General features: G+C 48.2%; 3 protein-coding genes across 7 annotated transcripts; all 3 read left to right on the plus strand.

Moving 5' to 3' along the window:
* Positions 1-3,359: 3,359 nt before the first annotated feature.
* On the plus strand, positions 3,360-9,197 carry WDR74 (WD repeat domain 74). Of its 3 annotated transcripts, XM_081063097.1 has the most exons (12): positions 3,360-3,622; positions 4,613-5,045; positions 5,127-5,233; positions 5,313-5,434; positions 6,947-7,022; positions 7,161-7,307; positions 7,461-7,562; positions 7,828-7,928; positions 8,015-8,070; positions 8,386-8,531; positions 8,612-8,668; positions 8,979-9,197. In XM_081063097.1, exons 2-12 carry the CDS (start codon positions 4,982-4,984, stop codon positions 9,156-9,158), a joined length of 1,158 nt encoding a protein of 385 aa, XP_080919223.1. In that variant the 5' UTR covers positions 3,360-3,622; positions 4,613-4,981; the 3' UTR covers positions 9,159-9,197. The 3 variants fall into 3 exon arrangements, with proteins under 3 accessions (XP_080919223.1, XP_080919224.1, XP_080919225.1); XM_081063099.1 differs by lacking the exon at positions 3,360-3,622 and having other exon boundaries at positions 4,962-5,045; positions 5,127-5,222; XM_081063098.1 differs by lacking the exons at positions 3,360-3,622; positions 7,461-7,562 and having other exon boundaries at positions 4,871-5,045.
* Positions 9,198-9,345: 148 nt separating this feature from the next.
* Positions 9,346-9,748, plus strand: TEX54 (testis expressed 54; the record flags this gene model as incomplete). The annotated part of the gene is made up of 2 exons (XM_081063760.1): positions 9,346-9,427; positions 9,537-9,748. The coding sequence occupies 2 exons, from the start codon at positions 9,346-9,348 to the stop codon at positions 9,746-9,748; spliced, it is 294 nt and encodes a 97-aa protein (XP_080919886.1).
* A 276-nt stretch (positions 9,749-10,024) lies between these two features.
* Positions 10,025-23,126, plus strand: STX5 (syntaxin 5). 3 transcript variants are annotated; one of them, XM_081064939.1, is made up of 11 exons: positions 10,025-10,197; positions 10,854-11,097; positions 12,160-12,230; positions 12,387-12,442; positions 12,560-12,630; positions 17,288-17,404; positions 17,489-17,545; positions 17,722-17,803; positions 18,272-18,378; positions 18,542-18,663; positions 22,376-23,126. In XM_081064939.1, the coding sequence occupies exons 2-11, from the start codon at positions 10,873-10,875 to the stop codon at positions 22,533-22,535; spliced, it is 1,068 nt and encodes a 355-aa protein (XP_080921065.1). In that variant the 5' UTR covers positions 10,025-10,197; positions 10,854-10,872; the 3' UTR covers positions 22,536-23,126. The 3 variants fall into 3 exon arrangements, with proteins under 3 accessions (XP_080921065.1, XP_080921067.1, XP_080921066.1); XM_081064941.1 differs by having other exon boundaries at positions 10,061-10,197; positions 11,006-11,097; XM_081064940.1 differs by having other exon boundaries at positions 10,064-10,197; positions 10,939-11,097.
* Positions 23,127-23,790: the final 664 nt, after the last annotated feature.

Below are 23,790 nucleotides of genomic sequence, written 5' to 3' on the forward strand. Positions count from 1 at the left end.
CTTCTTCCCTGAGCTCCAGGGACATCCACCCCCTGCCCTTCCCCCTTGATATTCAGTCAGATATTCAGACCCTTGATCCCCTGTTCTGCCTGCGCCAGCTCCTCCCTCAGCTTCCCCACCTCAGTTAAGTGGTAACAGCGCCAACAAACTGCTCCATCCCAAACCTAGCAATGTACTCCCCAGAAGAGCCATAGCCTTGCTCTTGCCTTTGAGTTACATTCTAAAAGAGGGAGAGGCAAAATAAGACAGCCAGCAAATACGATTATTTGAAATAGCACAGTGGCTCTCAACCAGGGTTGATTTTTGTCCGCAGGAGACATTTACCAACCCTGAGTAGCCAGTCTCAAATCCTGGAGTTAGGGCTCCCTCTTGGACAGCTCTTAGATGGGACTCCAGGACCCCCAAGTCCTGTTCCTCCACTGACGTGGCCTCTTTTTAGGTGTGTGGACAACTTCAGCGAGATTCTCTGTCTCTTCTAGGGCTGTAGTTGTATACTTATAGGTAAGCAAATTGGTTTCAAGGGACTCTTAAGAATCCCACCAGAAAAGGTATGCAAAACCGTGTGAGACAAAATATGTGTTTATTTGGGCAAAGCCTTCCACAGATTCTCAAAAGGGTTGGGGGAAGCAACAAAAATTACAAACCTCTTCAAGTTGACCAGCCATTTCTTCGACGTATTTTATATTGTGTTGGTTTTTAAGTTTATAGCATCGTCCTCAAGAACACACAAAAAAATAGGAAGTCAAAAATTGTTCAATCGATTTATAAATATGGAGGAAAGTACCATTAAAAATAAAAACTTTAAAGAGTTAACAGAGGAGTGTAAAATGGGGATAGTTGCTATAAACCTTTGAATACTACTTGTCGATTTAGATGAATTTCATTAAAATTCAATTACAAAAATTAAATGTACCCATGGAAAGAACATTCTTGCCTTGGCCTCCCTTTGCCTGTCACCAAAGCCAGTGTTTCTATGAACTCTTCCACTTTTCTCCATCTCTGCTACCACAGCCACCTTTGTCTCCCACCTGGAGGATCACAGGAGCCTTCTGCCAGTTTTCCCCAGTAGACTATAAAGGTCATGAAGTCAAGGTCCATGTCTCATTTTTTTTATGGCCATAGATAACTGCTCAATAAGCATAAACAAATGCATTTCCAAGTTCCTGTGGAGCCCTCACATCAGCCTCCCGCACCCACGCAGGAAGAGGCAGAGGTAACAGTAGAACAAGAATGAAGGAGCCACTCCCCACTTGCCTTTGCTTCAAAGCAGGAACAGTCAACTGCTGACTGCACAGACCTACCAAGAGATGGGGTGCTTGGCTGTAGCCTGGGCAGGACTGAAGCCAAGCCAGGGGGCTGTGGCTTGCACTAGGTTGGGTCTTGCAGAATTTGAAGAAGGTTGGGATTGAAAGAAACTGAATTTTGCTTTTGCGCTTGGATTAGTTTTGTATTGCTGTTATAACAAATCACAAACTCGGTGGCTTAAACAAAACAAATTGATCTTACGCTTCTGGAGGTCAGAAGTCCAAAATGAGTCTCAACGGGCTAAAATCAAGCTGTGGCGGCAGGGCTGCCTTCCTTTCTGGAGGCTCTAAGGGAGAATCATTTACTTGCCTTTTCCAGCTTCCAGAGGTCACCCTACGTGACCCCCTTCCATCTTCAAAGCCAGCAAAGGCTCATCAAATTCTCTTGCTGCATCATTCTGACACCAAGTCTGCTGCCTCCTTCTGTCCCGTATAAGGACCTTTGCAATGACACCAGAGGGGCCCACCAAATCCAGGATAATCTCTTCTTCTCAAAATCCTTAATTTAATCATATCTGCAAAGTACCTTTTGTCATGCATGTCAGGTACCATATTCAGAGGCTCTGAGAATTAGGATATGGGTGTCTTTGTGGGGGGCATTATTCTGGTAACCACATCCCCCAATTCAGCTCTTCCCTGGAGGCTCTGGTTTACTTATGGGAAACTGTAGAAACTGCTTCTGTTTATTAACATCAGGGACACAGTGCTGAGAACCTTGACCTTGTTCTCTTATGTCACAGATTATCAGAAACTTTGCTAGTTGAAAGCATATCAGTGAGAATGGAGCGACCTACTCTTGCCTTAGGATCTAACTTTGACACAGAGACAAGGCCTTCAGCCAGCTATAGAGCTTCAGTTAAGGAGGTTTCCAACAGAATGTTCCACATTCATGTTAATATAGTTTCCAGGGAAACAGGACCTCAAGTCCCTTTACAGCCAGGGCCTGATATCCCTTCCATACAGCCAGGCTTTGCTTTGAGCCGGTAAATGAACTGCTCATTTAAATTTTCCCTACACTGGGCTTCACCCTCTCTTTCCCACCGCTGGACGGCGAGTTGAGAAATCAGGAACCTCCGAAGAAACGTCTTTCTCAGGGCATCTTTTCCCCTCTGTGAAGGGTCCACGGTGGATGATGGATGGTACAAACGTCAAGGTAGAAGCAAGTTGGAGGTGGATGTGACAAGTCTGGGAGGAGGCACAAAAGGGAACCAGGAGCCTCGGGATGCGAGGGGAACGGAATCCTAAAGGCCAACCTTCACTGAGTGTCCTGCTCTAACAACCGCCCCATTTAACAAGGGGCAGGAGCCTACGCAACATGCCTCAAGTCATCAAGTCAGGAGCTGGCTAGCAGGGATCCCAATGTAGCAATTTGGACTCCAAAACCTGTGCTCTGGAACCGCGGACTCTCCAAATGCCGCGTTTCCCGGAAAATAAGACCTAGCCGGTCGATCTGCTCTAATGCATCTTTTGGAGAAAAAATTAATATAAGACCGGGTATTATATTATATTTGTTATATTATATTATATTAACCCGGTCTTATAAGACCGGGTCTTATATTAATTTTTGCTCCAAAAGACACGTTAGAACTGATTGTTCGGCTAGGTCTTATACTCGGGGAAACACGGTATATGTCCCGGAGCCCGGCGCCGCCAACCGCCCCACCCTCAACTGACTAACGGAGACCACCACCCGGTCGCCCCCCGGCGTGCCTAAAAGCCTTCAGAGACTAATGCCACAGTCTGGGAGAAAGAAATCAAGCGGGCATTGAAATGTGGGCATTGACTTGTATGTGGACCAATCCCAAGAATGTATAAAAGCAGAGGGGCGGGTTCATGCAAAACACACCGAACAGCGAGCTGACAGACGGAGCGGTAAAGGACCCTGTTTAAGTTCTGTTTCAAAAAAGTTATATATAATTATGAACTAAAATAATAAGAATTCAAGTTTAAGAAAGGCTGTGTGTTGAAAAAAACTAATAGTTATGCCGTTAAAGTCACCACAATCGTAAAAGCTACAGGAAGGATAAGGTAGGCTGGGAGGTGAGAAACGAAGGTATCGCTTCTCGGCCTTTTGGCTAAGATCAAGTGTAGTATCTGTTCTTATCAGTTTAATATCTGATACGTCCTCTATCCGAGGACAATATATTAAATGGATTTTTGGAATTAGGAGATGGAATAGGAGCTTGCTCCGTCCACTCCACGCATCGACCTGGTATTGCAGTACTTCCAGGAACGGTGCACCCCTCCCGAGGGGAACTTACCGCGGTCTGAAAATAAGAAAATGCTCTCTAGCGCAATTTACACGAGTTTTTAGAGTCGTAAGTTATGTTAACTTCCTTTTCTTGTTGTTTTGAGTACAGGACTGTATGTTGCAAAGTGGTTTCGTGTGGGTGTGTGCTTGGGGGGGTTTGGAGAAAAGCAATAAGTTGCTGTTTCCCAGCCAGATACAATATTTTGCTTTTCAGCTCTTCTGATGCATTCTTAAAAGCTGGAAAGTTGACTCCGATATACATATTTTTTATCTGAACTGGAATAGCACCTTCGTTTCCTCATTTATTAGAAACGGTTTACTCTTTTTTAAATATTTTTATTCTGTGTACGGGAGAGGCCTTATCTTTTTCTTAAGGTTTCAGTTTGGCTTCATATTAAGCGGCAGGCCGTTAGGTGTCCCCGACTTGTATTACATACAATGAGGAAAGGCCGGCACAACAGAGGAATGGTTGGATGTCATAAAAAAACCTTACAGGATGTTAAGGGAAGATGGGAGTTCAGATTTAATGTAGTTTAAATTGTGTTCTGATAGGCTCAATAAAAAGGGCTGTGTGCAAAGAGATCAACATCAGGCCTGGACTCCGAAGGGTGCTCTTTCCTTGGTAATACAAAAATAAATGTGGAATGTTGTGCTCAGAACTCTATTACCAGGCCTGCAGCTGCTCTGAAAACATAGCTGCTTCTCCGTGGAGGACTTAGGTCTGCCAGGCAAGAGTGGGATACTTTATTCTTACTGATACCATTTCAAACAGCAAAGTTTCTGATAATCTCTGATTTCATAAGAACAAAATTTCTCAGAAAACAGTCACTCAAAGAAGGAGGCCGTTGACATTTTAATTATGACATTTTAAAGTTGCAGCTTTTGTTTCTGTTACCTGCAGATTTTTGCTTTCGGTTTGTGTTCCTTTTTACCATCACCAAACCTCAATGTGAAGAAAGAAAAACGACCCCCCTACCTCCACCTTTCCAAGACAGATATCTGTTTTAAAGATTCTCCGTTTTATTTTCTCCGTCTTTCTTCGTTTTGTGTCTTTTAGACTCTAGGTTGAAGCCATGCGCCACAACAGTGATTTAAATCGATTCCGAAGTGGGCTCTCGTACAGAAAACAAAACATGACGCTTTGCAGCAGGGAGACGTACTAAGGCTGGCTCGACCCGGCATCGCGGTCCACCCAGGATGCATTCCAGTCCAAGTGTAAAATGGTCCAGTTAAGTCTTCAGATCCCCACAATTATCTCCAGAAATCGTTATCGTAAAGAAAAACAAGCTGGAGCAGGCGAGAGATCTCTACTCTTCACGCTCTTTAAACTCCCAGAACCAGCAGCGTTGGTCCGGATCCACCGTCGCGCGCGCGGGTGACGCAGACGCTGCGCCGGAAATGCTGCCGTCGGCTGCCAGACTTGGTTATGGCGGCTGCGGGGGCTCGCTGGAACCACGTGTGGATCGGCACGGAGACTGGGATCCTGAAAGGTGGGTGGCAGGAGCGGGCGCCGGGAAGTGGGTAGGTCTCCAGCTGGCGACCCCGGTGCGACTGACGCCCGCGTCCCTTAGGGGTGAACCTTCAACGCAAACAGGCGGCGAATTTCACGGCGGCGGGACAACCGCGACGCGAGGAGGCGGTGAGCACCCTGTGCTGGGGCGCTGGAGGTGAGACACAGGTGAGCGGCCGCTTGCTGGGACGGAGCTGGGGTACGGTCGCCTCGCTCTCCGTACCGTTCTGCATTCCTCTTCCTGCAGATCCTGGTGGGCTGTGCCGACCGGACAGTGAGGCACTTCAGCACCGAGGAGGGCGGATTTCAGGGCCAGAGGCACTGCCCCGGAGGGGAGGGCACGTTCCGAGGCCTTGCCCAGGTCGACGGGTAAGACCGAGTCCCTCGCTGAGCCCCTCAACAGAGAGCGATGAGGCTCCCGCAGGACGCCGAGTAATGATCAGCCCTTAGATGACACGGGCCCGGGCTGGGTGACGGACTGTGTCCTGCCTTCTTTCGTTCATTCCTATAACAAGCATTTATTGGACACCTACTGAGTTTCAGGCATTGGGCGAAATGCAAGGGCTGCAGGTAAACCAGACACACACAGTACCTACTTTCATAGAGTGTGCATTTCTTTTGTTTCCATAATCTTTTGAGTGACCCTGAGCAAGTCATTTAATAGTTAAGAGGATGTTTTTAAATGGGGCTAACAACCACCAACAAGGTGACAAAGGTCCCAAGGCAAAGGATAGGAAAGTGCTGTCTTGGGTTAGGTTACTGGCCCAGCTTTCTTCCAAAGATGGAGAGAGGAGGTTGTGAACAGGCTGTGTGTGTTTGGTAGTAATAATTCTGACAGGCGAGGTCTAGGAGGCTCTGTGTGGGTGAGATGTTTGAAGTGAACCTTGAAGGATTGGTAGAATTTTGGCAGGTGGAGAAAGGGGTAAGGGCATTCTAGGAAGAGGCTATAGTGCCTTGGCAGAGGCCAAGGATTGATGTCTCGCTACAGGGTACAGGGTACCTTTCAGGGGCGATTAATAGCATTTGGGGGTTGAAGCTGAGGAAGCGTTTTAATACAAGATAGGCAGGGTAGGTTGGGATTCATTGTAAAGGGCTTTAAATGCCAGGCTGAGAAATGTGTACATTTGTAGGTGGTGAGGGTTACTGGTTTCTGAGTGGACAGTACTATGGTCAGAGCTGTGAGCCTGTAGGAGTGTGGAGGATAAATTGGAGAGGAAGCAGTTGGGAGACTGTTGCCATAATTCAGGGGAGCGATACAGACCCTGAACCAAGGTGGGAGGGTGAGCAAATGTGAGAAGGAGCATAGGTTCGGGCTGTACAGCTCCTGGGGAGAGACTTGCTTGGGCTTCGTAGGACGGGTACTTTGAGGGACAGATCGACATTTAGCGTCTGGAACCCAGAACATGGAACTCAAAAGAAGCTGGTGTCTGACTTTGGCCGAACCTTAAATCCAGACCAGTCCCATTTCAGTCCTTTCAGAGTTATTGATTCTGACTCCCTGGTGTCTGACTCAAGAGTCAGAAAGACCTGTGGGACCGGGTCCCCCCAGATGGAGCTGTGGAATACAAAGGCATTCTCTCCTTTGGAGTATCACAGACTTGATTTCCAGCTCTGGTTCTGACATTTACAGCTCAGTGGGCAAATCTTTTAATTGCTCAGAGCTTGTTTCCTCACTTATAAAACTGGTAAATCCTTACTGTGTTGAGGAAATTAAACAACGGGAAGCTGGAAGCTGCCAAGCCCTGTCCAGACCAGAGTTGCCTAGAGGCTTCCTTAGGAACAGGCCTGTAGGAGTTTGGTTAATTTGGGGGTGGGTCGAAGGGGGCCTAGAGGATACTTTCACTTTTTTTTTTTAAAAGTAAGTCTATCTTCCCTCTGCAGCACCCTCATCACATGTGTGGATTCTGGGATTCTTCGAGTCTGGGGTGACAATGACAAGGAGACATCCTCCGACCCAGTGAGGCTCCCCTGCCCTGATCCCTGTGTTTGGGGACGGAGGGGGCCAGGGTGGGAGCTGAATGAAAGCTTTGAGGGAAGAGGATTAAGGACTCTGGAACTTACTCTCATCTATCATCTCATCTCCCATTCTTTTCAGCTCCTGGAACTGAGGGTGGGCCCTGGGGTGTGTAGGATGCGCCAAGACCCAGTGCACCCCCACGTAGTTGCCACGGGTGGGAAGGAGAATGCTTTGAAGGTGTGGGACCTGCAGGGGTCTGAGGAGCCTGTGTTCAGAGCCAAGAACGTGAGTGATGGGTGGGGAGGGGCTAGGTCTGAGGTCCAGGGAAGCTGAGGCCATTATGAGTCAGAGACCATGGCTTTAGGGGTAATGGAGGGCCGAAGGAAGGGACACACTGAGCACCCCACAACCCTGCCCCCCATCTACCCACCCCACCAGGTACGGAATGACTGGCTTGACCTGCGAGTTCCCATCTGGGACCAGGACATACAGTTCCTCCCTGAGTCACAGAAGCTTGTCACCTGTACAGGGTACCATCAGGTGAGAGACCACCACATCCCTACCTCCTGGCTTAAGCTCCCAACCTGGAGCATTGCTTCCCTCATCCCTGTCCATTTATCCTCCTAACGGCTCTCCCCCAACCCCCCAACACTCAGAAGAGGGATACATTTCAAATGAGAAAGTTTCTCTAAGAGTGGGTTATAAACATCAAAGCAGTCTATGAAGGAGGGGTTGAAGATGTGGGGAAGCCATAGGGGGGGTATGTGGAGTGAGGGTACCCTGTGATACCTCAGTCTTCCTCCAGGTCCGTGTCTATGATCCAGCCTCCCCCCAGCGCCGGCCGGTTCTAGAGGCCACCTATGGAGAGTACCCACTGACAGCCATGACTCTCACTCCTGGGGGCAAGTGAGTGTTTAGAGGGCAAAGAGTGGGGTCAGGAAGGACTCTTGGAGGCTCCTGCTGACCCCACCTTCCTCTGATCTCCTTCTCAGTTCAGTGATTGTGGGGAACACTCATGGGCAGCTGGCAGAAATTGACCTTCGGCAAGGTAGTGGACTGGGGAGCCTTGGGGGAGGGGAAGGGTAGGATGCCCTCTAAGGCACGACAGTAGAGCGGTTGAGCCCTCATTCAGGTATTAGGTTATCTGAGTTCAAATCCTGGTTTCAAAAGCTGTACGACCTTGCACAAATTACTTTAATTCGCTGTGCCTTAGTTCCTTCACCTGTGAAATGGAGATATTAATGGTAACTCTTATCTCAGCGTTATGTTAAGGATTAAATATTGAAATGTAAAGTGATTTGAATAGTAAAAATTAATGGTTGTTGGCTGGTCAGCTGGCACTGATGCTTAACCCCTTCTCCAGGGCGCCTACTGGGCTGTCTGAAGGGGCTAGCGGGCAGTGTCAGAGGGTTGCAATGCCACCCTTCAAAGCCCCTCCTAGCCTCCTGTGGTTTGGACAGAATCTTGAGGGTACACAGGATCCGGAATCCACGGGGCCTGGAGCATAAGGTGAGAGCCTGCTGCCAAATGTGCCCCCATTCATGTTTCTATTTCATGCTTGACTCCTTAAGGCACCTCATTTTTTGCAGGTTTATCTCAAATCTCAACTGAACTGCCTTCTCCTGTCAGGCAGGGATAACTGGGAGGTGAGCAGTTGTGTCTGGGAACGTGGGAGCCAAGGACATAGATGTCAGGATTTATTTCCCTGTGGGAAGAAAAAAGGAAGCAGCTGGAACAGAGATCTGGGACTATCCATCTACCTGTCACGTTATTTAATTTTTGTGAGGAATGTTAATAGTTACAGTCCTGACAGGGTTACTGCCAAGGGTGACAGGAACATGGGTGGGAATGGTTTCCCAGAGCAGGAAATAAAAGTGATTATTTCCCAGCTAGAGCCTCCTTCCCAGTGGGTCTATTACTGTGTCCTTGACACTGAAGCTCTTCTCCACTTACCAGGATGAGCCCCAAGAGCCTCAAGATCCCAACAAGGTGCCCCTAGAAGACACAGAGGCAGATGAACTTTGGGCCTCCTTGGAGGCTGCTGCCAAACGGAAGCTCCCTGATTTGGAACGGACCCCAGGAGCTCTCCAAACCAGAAAGAGAAACAAGAAGCGGCCTGGCTCCACCAGCCCCTGAAGTCTGTGTTCACTTTGTAAATAAACAGCTCGACACCCACCATGACTCTGAGCCTTTTGTGATGGGAGAAATGAAAGAGGGGTGGCTGTTCTCTGAGCTGAGGCGATGGGATATCTGACGTCACAAAAGCCTGGTGAGAGCCAGGTGGGCTGGAGTGGGTGGTACCGAGTGCCGGGCTGCACAGGCCATGGGCTGCTGCCAAGACAAGGGCTTTCCAACCTCCAAGGGTCAAGCCAAGGAGGCCGAATCGGAGGAAGTGGAAGAGGAAGGTGGGACGAGACACACCAGGGGGCCCAGGGGGCTGGAGAGGGGGAGGAGGGCCCAGGAGGTTGGACGGGGAGGGTAGAGCGGAGCTGAGCAGCCTCGTCATTCCCGCAGACACCGAAGGGATTGATGTGGAGTCGTCGGACGACCGGAATCCCAAGTCTAACAAAAGCCTGTTGATCACCGTGCTGTGGAGGCGGCTATCCATGTTCAGCCGTCGGGGCTCCACGCCGTCCAACAGGAGGCAATCAATCCAGAATCAAAAGCATGAGTGTATGTTACAGAACAACCCGGAGGAGGTCCTGGAGGAGCCGGAGAAGGGGTGACCCCAGCCCTGCTCTCAGTTCACCCCAGTCTTCAGAGAATAAAGTTTCTAACGTGTACTTGCTGGAGCGCTTATGCTTCGGCTGCCTGCTCTGGGCGAACAAGGCACGGGAACCACCCGGGCTGCGGTCTCTTTAAGGCTCCTCTGCTGAGGCTGGCCCAGCCCCCTGGGTTCAGGCTCTGGTTCCTAGGGAGCGGAGTCAGGGGAGAGGCCTAGCCAATGGGAGGGCGAGATCCTCCCATTGCGTTTCGGTGGGGGGCGTGTCCCTTGGGTTGCCGAGTTCAAAGAGGCGTGGCACCGCCCCCTCGTCACCGGGGGTGGGGTTACGTGTGGGTGACGTGGCGGCTTCTAGTCTTTGGTCGGGTTTCCGCGGCTTCGGCGCCCGGGGAGGAGGTGGTGACGACCCGGGAGATTGTGGTAGCGGCGGCGGCGGCAGGCGGTAGAGAGGAGGTAGGACTCGCTCTAAGAGGGGTCTGGCGGCCGTGTCAGCCCCCGGTAGCGCTTTCCGGGGGTGGCGATGGGCGGGGGGAAGGGAACTAGGGGCGAGCGGACAAGTCCTGCCGGCCCGGCTCCGGGTGAGCGAGTACCTCGCGGTCCAATCAGGAAAGCTCCTGTTGAGAAAGACGTCGGCATTACCTAATCAATAGTTGCCGTCCTCCAGGAGGCGGGACTGGAGCGGAGGTGGGACTTCCTGTTTCAAATAAACACCCAGAGATTTCCCCCCTCCGCCCACCGAAGTGTGTACCCCTCCGGAGGTCGGTCTTCGTTTCTCCCTGAGGAGTCGAAGAAACCCGTGAATACGAGAGGGCCCAGTTAGGGCCTACGGCAGTTGCACAGACTGGGCTGGAGCCTCGGGTCCACGGGACCTGCCTTTAGCCCTGTCTCTGCTTCAGGGACCCCGGCCCACGTTCTGGCTGTCTGAGCCAAGGTGGAAGAAGAGGCTGAGGAGGGGAGCGGCTTAGGCCGGAGAGGAAGCGGCGGGCCCTGCCCATTGGGGGCCGGCCCCAGGATCTGAGGGTGGCTTGGGGACCCAAGGATTTGCTGATTGGGGGGAATTTGTGGGGAAGGAGACTGCCTGGAGAATGACACTCTCCCCTCCACAACAGTCCGAGGTTATGCGTCTCAATGATCCCGCGGAAACGCTACGGGTCTAAGAACACGGATGAGGGTGTCTACCTGGGTCTCTCAAAGACACAGGTCCTGTCCCCTGCAACTGCTGGCAGTAGCAGCAGCGACATCGCCCCTCTGCCCCCCCCAGTGGCCCTGGTCCCTCCCCCTCCCGACACCATGTCCTGCCGGGATCGGACCCAGGAGTTCCTGTCTGCCTGCAAGTCCCTGCAGAGCCGTCAGGTAAGGACCAGAAGTGGGAAAGGCAGGAGTGAGCTTTACTCGAATTTGGGAGAGGCTGTGCTCCAGCCCTGTTGAGTGATGTAATTTTTTTTTTTTTTGATTGGAGTCATTTTTGTGGGAAACTCTCGGGAGAACCGATCAGGCTTGCAGGCTTGGAGGGGGGGCAGTAGAATCTACTAAGAGGTGGGCCACCTCTCTAGAGGCAAGCATCGAGACTTTGTGTGTGTGAGGAATCCCCTGGAAGGTAGGGTTGCTGTTCTGGAAGGAATATCTCAGGATGAGAGGTGGCTGCAGTATATTTGGTTTGCATAAAGAGCAGGTTCTCAATAGAGCCTTTAGCCCGGAGACAAGCACTTTGAGTTCTAGTTATGGTGTAGTTCGACCACTGTTTGCTCTGGGACCACGGGGAAGTTAGTTGGACCTCAGGTTTTATGTATGTAAAACGAAGGGAGTTTTCTAGGTAAATAATTTTTATCAAACTCACTTTGAAGTGCTTTTGTAAAAAAAAAAAATTGCTTTCCCTTGTCTCAATCCGGACTTGATGAACCTAAGTGGGATCTGAGTGACTGTAATTTTATGAAATATTTTTACTGCTCAGCTCTTGTTAGCAACTGTTCTTCTGTCTGAGCTTTCCAGCTGCCCTCTTCAATTCCCTGATTGGGATACAGCGGTAGAGTGGTGATAGTAGCTACTGTTTATCTGGTGTTCTCAATGTACCAGCTATGTGGCTAAAATACTTTGCAACCGTCTTCTCGTTTAATCTTAGCAACAACAATATGAGGTGTGTGGGTTGTCTTCGTTTTATAGAAGAGGAAACAGATTCAGAATGGTTTCAGTAACTTGCCCCCAATCCTCCAGTTAGTAAGTGATGGAGTCAAGATTTGAACCCAGGTCTCCCTGTCTTCAAATATGGACTCTAAACTACTGCTACTGATAAAATTAGACCGTCTGGTGGAGGGTACCACTGGTACTAGACAGAGAGTTTAGTGGACACCTGAAAACAGTGAAAGCTGGAAATGGGGAGGAGGAACTAAAGTTTCACCTGTTGACATTGCTTTTCAGAATGGAATACAGACAAACAAACCAGCTCTGCGTGCTGTCCGGCAGCGCAGTGAATTCACACTCATGGCCAAGTGAGTTGGGAGAAGTTATGTGGTGTGCTGATACAGTGTCGGAGGAGAAGTGGGCTTGCCTTTGGTGGCCTGGCAGTGAGGGCAGGATTGATTGTGCTGGAGCTAGTGTGGGAATAGGCCCTTTCCCACAGTGTTCTCACTCTTGCGTCTTTACAGGCGCATTGGGAAAGACCTCAGCAACACATTTGCCAAGCTGGAGAAGCTGACAATCTGTGAGTGTTCTTGGGGTGTTTCAGAGATGGGGCAGTGAACCAAAGAGGGCCGAGGAATTGACTCCCTGAGCCTTGTCTTTGACCTCACCTTTCTTGCCTTCTTGTTTGTCTCTGCAGTGGCAAAGCGCAAGTCCCTCTTTGATGATAAAGCAGTGGAAATTGAGGAGCTAACGTATATCATTAAACAGGTGAGCTACTAGCTGTCAAGAGAGCCCAGCATTCCTGTCGGGTCACGCCCATCATTTTCCATTGCCATGGAGACCCAGAGCAAGTTTCTAGAGCCAGCCCAAACATCCTGCTCATCCATTGAGTCAGTAGAAACTTACTGATCATCTGCTGTATACAAAGCGCTGTGCTGAGCACTTGCCTTACAAACATGAGGCAAGATTTCTGCCTTCAGGGGCTTATTGTCTAGAAGAGATAACCAGCCCCATAAACTCAGACTTACAGTGAATAGGAAGAAAGTGTGCAGAAAAGATCATACAAAAAGATAAATGAGATAGTCTAGGGACACTGGGGAATATTTCATAGAGGAAGTCAAATCTGAGCTGGTTTCAAGGTTTATGTGGAGGCCGTGGAAGAACATTCCAGACAGTGGAAACAGTGTATGCAGAGGCATGGAGTATACAAGGGAAAGTTCAAGTTTTTGCTCAGGTGTTATCTGTTCAGGGAGGCCTACCTTAAACATGCTGTTTAATAATCCAGCACCAAAACTCTGATCTTTCTTACCTTGCTGTGTTTTTGTTTGTTTATTTGTCTTTAATAACAATATATTCTAACATTTTCTATAATTAATTTACTTATTATTATGTTTGTTTGTCTCTCTTTCCTCCCACCTACCTCATCCCTCTCAAAAAAAAAAAAAAAATAAGTGCCAGAAGAGCAGAGATTTTTTTTCTTTCTGCTTGATCATAGATGTATCCCCCAAAAAACAGTGTCTGGCATATAGTAGGTACTCAATATTTGTTGACTGAATGAGTGATTGGCAGGAGAAGAGGTTGTAAAGGTAGATTGGTGGCTGGTAGTGAAGGTCATTGTAGAATCACACTGAATGCCGTGGGCTACAACAACAATTAGAGCTTGGATCCCAATTCTGTCTAAAAGACATCAGTATAGCACAGTTGTGTACAGTTGTGATTCCTTCCTTTCCCAGCAAAATGTGATAAGAATAAAATGTGAAGTTGAATGATGATGAATGGAGGGGGAAAAAAAACCCTGGAGCATAGATGGGCAGAGAGGCTAGGAAGGAACCTGCTGCAGTTGTCCAGGACGAAGATGGTTATGGCAGAGCCAAAGGGCAGACACATTCAAGATGCTGTGCTGTGTAGAAAAGAGAGGGTTTCCCTAACTATTGGGGTGTTACTGCAAGGCATTCAAGAACCACGACTGGATTCAGACAGACTTGAGTTCGAATCCCTTATGGTGTGACCTTGGGTAAGCTATTTACTCTGATCTTCAGTTCCCTTATACATAAAAAGGGGATAAGAACACTACATACCTCATAGGGTTGTTGTGAGAATTCCTTTATTTTCCCATCACTGACATTAATTAGTGCCTTTGACTGCCTGGACAGATGGGTGGTCCCTGCCTTTGGGAACTTCCTTTCTGAATGGGTGAACTAGACACTATACAAGTAAACAGAAAAGACAGTTTCAGATAGTGGTAAATCCTTTAATAAAAAAATAAGGTAAGTGAGTTACTCAGGGTAGGGCCTACTTTAGATGAGTTGATGTAAGATGGCCTGGCTGAAGAAGTGACATTGAGACCTGAATGGTCAGGAAAAAGCCAGTCATCCAGAGATCTGGAGGGAGCACTTTCCAGAAAGTGGGAATAACAGAGGGAAAGGTCCTGAAGTGTGGGTGACCTTGATGCATTTGATCAACATGAAAGAGGCCAGTGTGATTGCAGCATAGAGAGAGAAAGAGATAGGTAGGAGATAAGTTAGATAAATGGGTGGAGCCAGATCATACAGAGCTTGTGTAAGCCAGGTGAGGAATTTGGGTTGGATTCTAAATTTAGTGGGAAGCTCTGCGAAGCTTTCAAGCAGACGGATGGTGTGCCCCATTTTTCTTAAAAGATCCCTCTGCTTGCTGTGTAGAAAGTGGATTGTAGGGGAGTAAGTTCTAAGGGAAGGTCATTTAGGAGGCTCTTGGAGATTTTTTAGAGAGAAAAGACGTTTTGGAGTAGGATGGGTTCAGCAGAGAAGGAGATGAGTGGACAGATTGAGAGGATGTGTTGGAATCAGCTGGGTTCTTGGTGGGTTCCTGCTACGTTCCATGTGGATAAGGGGAAAGGGAGGAATTGACGATGGCTCTTAAGTTTTTGGTCTGAGCAGCTGGTAAATGGTGGTGCCATTCACCAAAATGAAAAGGAAGGAAGAAGGGGGAATAGCTTTGGGCGATGTGGGGGTGGAAAGTAAGATTTGTTTTCTAGTATGTTAAGTTTAAGACAAAGAGAAAGCTGTAAGCTGCTTAGAATGTTGCGTGGTGCACATTGAACAAACACGAGGCTGCTATTGTGTTCACACGGGGCTGATTCCGTGGTAAGCACTCCATAGAACGCGGTTGTGTTGTGGTCTTAACGTGGGTTAGGGAGTGTGTGAGTATGTGACTTAGAAGCTTCTACCTGGGGCACCAAAGTGGGAAGTGGTGCCATTTTCTAAGCTAGAACCCTGAGGGGAGATCATACGGGGGAAAAAGCCTGGAATGCAGTTTTGGCTATGCGGAGGCTGCATTAATTTTCCAAAGAGATAGACCAGTCAGCAGTGGAAATTGTCCTGGGCTCTCAAGAGAATGGTTGGGGCTGGGATACTAATTAAGGGTATACTAATGGTGGGAGGGGTGGGTTATTGGACGTTATCTAGTTTTTCATCTAGCCTGTTTTCTTTTTTAAAGATTTTATTGGGGAAGGGGAACACGACTTTTATTGGGGAACAGTGTGTGCTTCCAGGCCTTTTTTCCAAGTCAAGTTGTTGTCCTTTCAGTATTAGTTGTGGAGGGTGCCGTTCAGCTTCAAGTTGTTGTCCTTTCAATCTTAGTTGTGGAGGGCGCAGCTCAGCTCCAGGTCCAATTGCCGTTTTCTAGTTGCAGGGGGCGCAGCCCACCATCCCTTGTGGGAGTCGAACTGGCAACCCTGTGGTTAAGAGGACGCATTCCAACCAACTGAGCCATCTGGGAGCTCAGCGGCAGCTCATCTCAAGGTGTCCTGTTCAATTTTAGTTGCAGGGGGCGCTGCCCACCATCCTTTGCGGGACTCGAGGAATTGAACTGGCAACCTTGTGTTTGAGAGCCCACTGGACCATGTAGGAATTGAACCAGCAGCCTTTGGAGTTAGGAGCATGGAGCTCTAACCGTCTGAGCCACTGGGCTGGCCCTAGCCTGTTTCTTGAACTCACTATTCTAGACCTCTTTCCTCTCCCCCTTCTATTTGTCTGATTCCTCCCTGGCTGGCTGCCCTGGGCCAGGCTTTCTCTGCCATCCCCTGGTGTCCTCCTTCTTCTCTCGTCTCAGGAGGCCCTTGGCAGGCTGTGTTGGGCAGTGGATGAGGCATTGGTCTGGTGTAGAAAGCCTGGCTGTGCTACTCATTGTGTGTGACCTTGGACAAGTCACAGATTTTACTTTTGCAGTGATGATTTTTAAAAGGGATTTTGTATATAAAATTACTTTGCTGATGCTTCTGGAAAACCACAGTGCCTTTGACTCTTCCCTTCTCCCGAATACTACACTGAAGGTGCTTTGTTAGTCAGCACGCTCCGGGTTCAAGATTTTGGCCTTTTAAGTGGTTCTGTGACTGTGAACTTGGCCTTATGTCTCGTCCAGCACAACACGGGCAGTGAGGGAGCAAGAACGGGCAGCATTAGGTTAAAATTTAAGAAAGAAAGAAACAGAGACTTTATGCAGTTAAATCTCAGAGGACAATGCTACTTCCTTGTATGTTTATCAATGAAAGCCACCAGTCGGTCCGATTCAGGGCTCCAGTCTCACAGCCTAACAAGAGACTGGAGCCCTGAATCGGACCGACTGGTGGCTTTTATTGATAAACATACAAGGAAGTAGCTTTGTTTTTTACACGGTCTGTGAGACTCATCCATCATATCACAAAAGTGAATCAAACCAATTATTCCCGTCCACCAGCAGCCAGAGCAGAAAGTCCTATGATGACTTAACTAAGGTGTGTACCTTCCTGGGGACAAGTCTCTCATGTTGAAACTGTTCTGTTGAGCTAAGCAGAGAGAGCTGATCTTTATCGCTCTTATGACCTCTCTCACAATCAGGTGAGGGAGGAAAGCCAGAGGCAGCAGTGACTTTTCCCAAGCAGGGGGAAGGGGAGGCAATGTTCCTTCCTAGATCTTCTAAGACAGCTCATTGGGGGTCCCCACACGGTTCCGCCTGTCTTAGGTTGTTCTTCACTTGAGAAATCTTATCCGTCCTTGGCTGCAAACCATCTTTTGGGGACCAGACAGAGACATGAGGTGTAAACATCATCATAAAACAACGTCCCAAAAAGGCACAGTCTCACAGACTCTTCTTTCTTTAAGGAAAAACACAAGGGGACAGTCGGCTAGGCTGCTGCATGACAACAGCCTCACGAGGTGGAGTCGGGCCGTTGGGTAGAGGGAGTAAACAAGTCATTTATAAATGGATGAGACCGTGTTTTGCCTCTTTCTGGCTCTACTCTGCAGGGACTGAACCAGAGCAAGATCTAGAGTTTGCAGGCCCTTTTGGTCTGATAGTAACTGCTGGTAACTCCCATTCTGCTCTCCCACCAGAGATGTCCAGGTGGGAGAGAAGCTGCTAGCTGAGGACTCCTTGGATGATACTGTTTTTCTATTGGCTCTTTCACCAGGATATCAATAGCCTCAACAAACAAATCGCCCAGCTTCAGGATTTCGTGAGGGCCAAGGGCAGCCAGAGTGGCCGGCACCTGCAAACCCATTCCAACACCATCGTGGTCTCCTTGCAGGTGGGATCTGGGGTGGGAGAGGGGGAGACAAAAGGGAGGAAGGTGTTGTCTTCGTCTGGCTGACCCTCTCTCTCTTTCTTCTAGTCGAAACTGGCCTCCATGTCCAATGACTTCAAATCAGTTTTAGAAGTGAGGACAGAGGTGAGAAGAACCTGTGCAGGAGGGATAGGAATCTGGGAGTAAGAGCCCGGGGGGGATGCGGGAAAGGGACAAGTGGAAGGCAAGGGCAACAGGGTCATGGGCTGACAGGAGGGGTCTCTTTAACATACCTGCTTTCCAGTGGCCTCAGGACCTTTGCATTTCTTCCCCATTCCTAGAACCTGAAGCAGCAGAGGAGCCGGCGGGAGCAGTTCTCCCGGGCACCCGTGTCAGCCCTGCCCCTTGCCCCCACCCACCTGGGTAAGTCAGGCAATGTGAGGAGTCCTGAGGGGTGAGGCCTAGTTACTCTGGTTGTGATGGCATCCTCTAAGGGTGGGGGTTCGGTAGGAGAATGAAGAGGCAAGGAAGTTGCTAGGCTTTATCTCTCAGAGGTCAAACGTGATTGCTGGCATTCATGATCCACCCTTAGTCTCCCACATTCTCATTGTTGGGGGTGAATTCAATCATGTTCAGACGAATGACAGTTTCTAATATTTTTCGTGCACTTACTGTAGTCACATTCTCATTTAATTTTCACAACTGCCCTTTGAGAAAACAACTATTATCCCCCATTTTACAGGTGAGGAAACTGAGGCTCAGAGAGCTTAAATGACTTGTCCAGGGTCACAAGGCTAGTAAGTGCCAGAGCTGGGATTGAAATCTAGAGCATGTGGTCTTTGAAACAGCTTTTAATCAATAAAAAGTGCCATGTTTTCTTCCTTTGTCCAGGGGGAGGTGCTGTGGTTTTGGGGGCGGAGTCCCGTGCCTCTGGGGATGTGACCATCGACATGATGGACTCTCGGACCAGCCAGCAGCTACAGCTCATTGATGAGCAGGTACCCAGGCTCTGAGCTGGGAGGAGTTGACCCTCTATCCTGTGGGCTACATGTCAATGTTTGGAATGTGCCATGGGTGAACTGGCAAACCAGGAGGGTCCTAAAGAGGCAGGCCCTACCCTGAAGAAGCTCCCAGTGCTCATGCGCGCTCTCTCCTCCGAAGGATTCCTACATCCAGAGCCGGGCAGACACCATGCAGAACATTGAGTCCACAATTGTTGAGCTGGGCTCCATCTTTCAGCAGTTGGCACACATGGTTAAGGAACAGGAAGAAGCCATTCAGAGGTGAGACTCTTTCTCTCTTCCACTCCAAAGAGAGAATCTTCCCCTCCCTGTGGGTTGGCATCCTGAAGGTCCCCAGGGGACAGCCCTTTGGAAGAATCGAGTGACTCCTGCCCACCCACAGGGATCAGTTCACCTGCCTCCATCCATTCAACAAGTGTCTACTGAGTACCCGTCCTGTGTCAGGCACTGTTCCAGGTGCTGGGGATACAGCGATGAGTAGGACAGCAATGTGTCCACTTCATGGAGCTTTGCAGTGTGTGTATGTAATTGAGTAGGGTGTGTGAGGACAGCTGCTAAGAACTGACAAGAAATTGTCCGGCAAGGAGAAGGCTGTCCAGAGAGTTAAAAGTCGGATGATGTGTTAGAGAGTGATGACTGATGAGGAATATCAGGTTGGGTGGCAGGGAGGGCTGTTCTCAGGAAGACATGATGTCGAGGCAGAGACCTGAATGACAAGAGGGATCCCACCATGTAAAGGAGAGAGAGGATATTCTAGGCAGTGTGGACAGCTAGTGCAAAGGCCCTACGATGGGACACTTGCTGTATTCAAGAATCAAGAAGGCCAGTGTGGCTAGAAAGTAATGACTAGTGATATAAATAGATATAGACATTCTTATGTTTGCTTCCTGGATGCCAGTGGATCTGGGTTAAAAACCACTGATTGGGTCCAAATGTCCTTAGTATGTAGATTCCTGGGTCCCACCCTAGAATCTCTGGAGCTGAGACCTAAGAATTTGCATTTTTGAGACGCTCAACAGGTGATTCTTATTTTTTCTGAGGTATGCAAACTGCTGATCTAATGTTACTCAATCATTCCGAACATCCCCCCGCCCCCATTTTGTAAATTTAAAAATTTCAAATTACAGAAAAGTTGGGAGGATAACACAAGGAACGTCTGTATTCCATTCACTCGGATTCACCAGCTGTTCACATTTTATCACCTTTGCTTCCTCTTGTTCTTTCTTTTTTTTTTTTCCTGAATCATTTCAAAGTAAGTGCAAGCATCATGACATTTTGTCCCCAAATACTAAAAGCTTGCATCCTCCAAGAACAGGTATTATCCTGAACAGTCACAATACCATTATCATACCTGAGAAAAGTAGCAACTGTCCAACACTATTCAGTATGTTGTCCATGTTCAAATTCCCCCAGCTGTTCTAAAAAAATGCTTTTAGCTTTTTTCTTTCAGTTGAAGACCTGGGTAACATTTACACATTGCATTTGATTGTTATGTCTCTAGTCTGCCTTTGTTTTGTTTTTCGTGACATGGGCTCCTCTTTTGGAAGAGGCCAGTGCCTCTTGTAGAAAGTTTTGCATCGCATTTGTCCAGGGTTTCGTTGTGATTAGATTTAGGTTAACATTTTTGGCTGGCTACGTAGGTGATTGTTTCAGTTAGCACTTGATGAGGTTATTTCTTTTTTGGTTATGACAAGTTTGGTCACTTGTTTAAGGTGATGACCATTAGGTTAAGTCATCTGTGGAGTGATACTTTGAGTCCTGTGGGAATGTCCAGGGCCTCAGCCCCACGGTGATCCTAGCCTGACTCATTTGTGAGATTGAGTGATGGTAAAACGGTAATTTTTTGATTCTCTCAGTCCTTCTACATTTATTAGCTTCCATTGTTCCGGAAAGAATGAGCTTTCTTTAAAATTACTGTGGAATAATAGTAATATTCAATGTATTACAATCCATTACCATCATTATTCTTGATTACTACATCTGGAGCTACTTGAAGGCAGTTTCTGTATCCTCTTGAATATAATCCATTTACTCGCAAGCATCGTGAAGTTTGGGGGAAACTGAAACTCAAAAATTAAAATCTCAGATCTCTTAATCACAGTCACATAATCTTTCCAGTTCTTGGGCTCACTGTCTTTGGTTCAACCTCCATTTTTTTGTTGTTATTGTTCCCAACTTATACTCACCTTCTAGTCTTCTGGTTTTCCAGGCCTCTCACATCAGTTTCATCATTTATCCTTTCTGTTCAGCAAGACTCCAGCTTCTTGATGCTTGATTCTTTCCCTCTGGTTTTTCTTTCTCTCCATAAGACATTCTTTTGTCCTGTTCCCCATGTAAACTTTTTCCTTTTTAGTTTTCTTCAGCCCTCTCTTTCCCAAGCCATTATTTTCAGCCCTATTCATTTCCATTTTCTAACTCCCTTGCTACTTCTCAGTGTCCCACTGATTACTAATTTTTTTTTTTCACCACCAGTGTTCCCTTCTATTAGTTTCATTCGTGGACTCCCATTTAAAATCTTTTGTGTGTCAGATTGCATTTATTGTTTTTCCGTTTTTGTTCAGTGGAGCCAATGTGAGCTTTATTGGGTATGACGTGACAAATGCACCCACACTGAGAAATGTAATTATAGCCCCAAACTAGGAAACCTGGTACTTAAGTTAGCCTCTCTGACATACTAGGGAATCACATATAATCTGGGCTTCTATATTTGGACAGAGATTAGCTGGCAGTTTTCATGACCACCTTCCCAGGACCTCGGGCTTGCAAACACTGGCCCAGCCTTTCCTCTCATATTCCACCTAGATTGCAAGGCTCCATCAACTTTTCTATCCTCACAGGTTGGAAAGGTCTCTACTCCCAGGGACTCACTTTGCAAGGACCAGGGTTTGTATTTGGTTTTTAGCATTGCACATGCAGGTTGGCTGGGAAATGTTTTTCTCAACAATCTCTTAAGAGATTGCCCTTCCTCTGAGGACTTCTCTATACCCTGGAGAGACAGTTTCTCATAATGTAGGACTCTTATCCCCTGACTGCCTGTTTGTGTAATTTTTTTTCTTCTTGTCTCACTCTGAACCAGGATTTCCTGACTATAATGGCCTGTGAACTTTTTTTTCTGTTACAAATGCAATACATATTTATTAAAGAAAAGTCAATAAATACTGATGAGCAAAACGTTATAATAGCTAACATTTTGGGGGCTTTTAGTATGGGTTGGGCACTAGATAGTTGTTAACTTAGGTAAGACTGACAACAACGATAAAGCTAGGGTTTGTGTTTTCCTCACTTTTCCTTCCTTTTCAGGTGAGGAAAATGAGATTTGAGGTTAAAACTGGCTTAGGGTCATCATCTAATAAGTTGTGGAGCTGATTTTCAAACCAGATCCAAGACTTGTTTGTATTACCCTTCCAGAGCTTTTTGTATACACAGATATACCGGGGGTGCCAAAAAATGTACACATTTTAAGAGATGTTATCTACGTATTACTTTTCAAAGTTGATTTACCGTATCAATGTGTGGTATGACGTTCGTTCAAAAGATGGCGTTAGGGGCGGCCAGATAGCTCAGTTGGTTAGAGCACGGTGCTCTTAACAAGGTTGCCAGTTTGATCCCCACATGGGCCACTTTGAGCTGCGCCCTCCACAACTAGATTGAAACAACTACTTGGAGCTGGTGGGTCCTGGAAAATCACACTTAAATACATAAAAGTTAAAAACAAAAAAAAGGCGTTAATCAAATGAATGTTAGCATCATTTGTTGTATTACCATTTTAACATAATAGTTTTTTCCTTTCTTAAAACGTGTATGCATTTTTTTGGCACCCTCTGTATATGCACAAAAATGGAATCATATTGTGTATAAACACTTTCTACTTCCACATATTGTGACCATCTTTTCCTGTCAGTAAATATACTTCAATAGCTTTCTTTTTAATCTAGTGACCTTCTGTTTCCTCTCTCCCCGGCCCCATCCCCAGGATCGATGAGAACGTGCTGGGAGCCCAGCTGGATGTGGAAGCTGCCCATTCAGAGATCCTCAAATACTTCCAGTCGGTTACGTCCAACCGGTGGCTCATGATCAAGATCTTCCTCATCCTTATTGTCTTTTTCATCATCTTTGTGGTCTTCCTTGCCTGAACCCTCTCCTCTCTGAGGCACTCCATGGGGGTTTGGAACTCACCTGGGAGGGCAGGTGGCCATTGCTGCCACTGAGCCTGTGCAGGGTGCTTGGAAGAAAGGCCCTGTTTTCCTGGAACTGCTAAGAATGGCCACTGCCCCTGATTCCCCACCCCTTGCCTCTGACTACCCTGTCCTCCCCTCACCACACTCAGGCCCACGAAACACACATGGTTCTGGATTTGGACTCTGCTGTGAAGTGGCTGGAAGGGAGCAGAGGCCAACTGGGCCGCCAGTGGGGGAAGTTGTCTCCACGAGGAGATTTTTATAAACCCCCCCAGCCTCTCCCAGAGGAAACTTTGGCAGCAAGGGGAGATGATGCCCTGCCCCACATCCTGAGAGTGAGGAGAGGAAGTGAAACTGCCCCAGGGACCAACTTTCCCATCTGGGTTAGAATTTGACCTCTTTCTTCTTCCTCTCTTCACCATGTGAGGCGGGGGCCCTGAGCCCCTTGGCTGCCTGCACATCCCCAACTTTGGCTGCTGGTGACTCTCAATCTGCCAAATGCGCTGCAGCCAGTTTCTCCCAATTACAGCAAGACCGTCAGCCTCACTAGCCATGTTGTCATTTCTGGGTGGGAGCGTCGAAGGGCCAGGCAGCAACTGGAGTGAGCCCACTGACCTGTACCGGAACGTTTCAGGTTGGGCTGATGGCTGTGAGGGGCCAGGCTTTGGGCTCTGCACACGGCAGCCTCCGGGCAGGGGAGAACCAAGTGCAGCAGCACTTCATTAGCTTGGCAGCTTCCCTTCAAAGGGGGACGCAGGATCCCAGAGTGGGTTCCCGACTGGTGGCAACTTCCAGGACCATCTCCAGCAGTATTTGGACCTGTTTCACCTGCATCCTTCAACCAGTTGGCCCCAATTTTCCCCTGAGCTGGATGAGGCAGGAGCTCTGTCTGCTGCCAGGAATGGAAAGTGAAGTGAAGAATTTGTTCTCAGCTCCAGCTGAGGTTCTTGGTCCCCTCCAAGCCCCTCACCAAATCCAAGCCAGTCACAGGAGAATGAAGGTGAGACGTACCTGGAATACCTGCCCTCCAGGGAGGTTAATGTGCTTTGTCATTTGTGACTAGGACCCACAGCCACATTCTGAGATCACTGGAGCCCTCCCATCTCACACACCCCAGAGGAAGCTCAAACTACAGACGACAATCACCATCCACTGGGCTGGCCCTAGTACTTTGGGGCGTCTAGGAGAGCCGTGTCTTTCCTAGCCCTCG

Source organism: Rhinolophus hipposideros (genome assembly GCF_964194185.1).
Source record: "Rhinolophus hipposideros genome assembly, chromosome: 10".
In the NCBI taxonomy this organism is placed as follows: domain Eukaryota; kingdom Metazoa; phylum Chordata; class Mammalia; order Chiroptera; family Rhinolophidae; genus Rhinolophus; species Rhinolophus hipposideros.

What these genes read in the sequence shown, in the direction of transcription:
- STX5 (XM_081064939.1), top strand. Translation starts at nt 10,873, where the DNA reads ATGATCCCGCGGAAACGCTACGGGTCTAAGAACACGGATGAGGGTGTC. An exon ending in TTTTAGAAGTGAGGACAGAG is followed by an intron (nt 17,546 to 17,721) that starts GTGAGAAGAACC and finishes CCCCATTCCTAG; the next exon opens with AACCTGAAGCAGCAGAGGAG. An exon ending in CAGGAAGAAGCCATTCAGAG is followed by an intron (nt 18,664 to 22,375) that starts GTGAGACTCTTT and finishes CCCCATCCCCAG; the next exon opens with GATCGATGAGAACGTGCTGG.
- WDR74 (XM_081063097.1), top strand. Translation starts at nt 4,982, where the DNA reads ATGGCGGCTGCGGGGGCTCGCTGGAACCACGTGTGGATCGGCACGGAG. An exon ending in ACTCTCACTCCTGGGGGCAA is followed by an intron (nt 7,929 to 8,014) that starts GTGAGTGTTTAG and finishes TCTCCTTCTCAG; the next exon opens with TTCAGTGATTGTGGGGAACA. An exon ending in AGAAATTGACCTTCGGCAAG is followed by an intron (nt 8,071 to 8,385) that starts GTAGTGGACTGG and finishes CCCCTTCTCCAG; the next exon opens with GGCGCCTACTGGGCTGTCTG.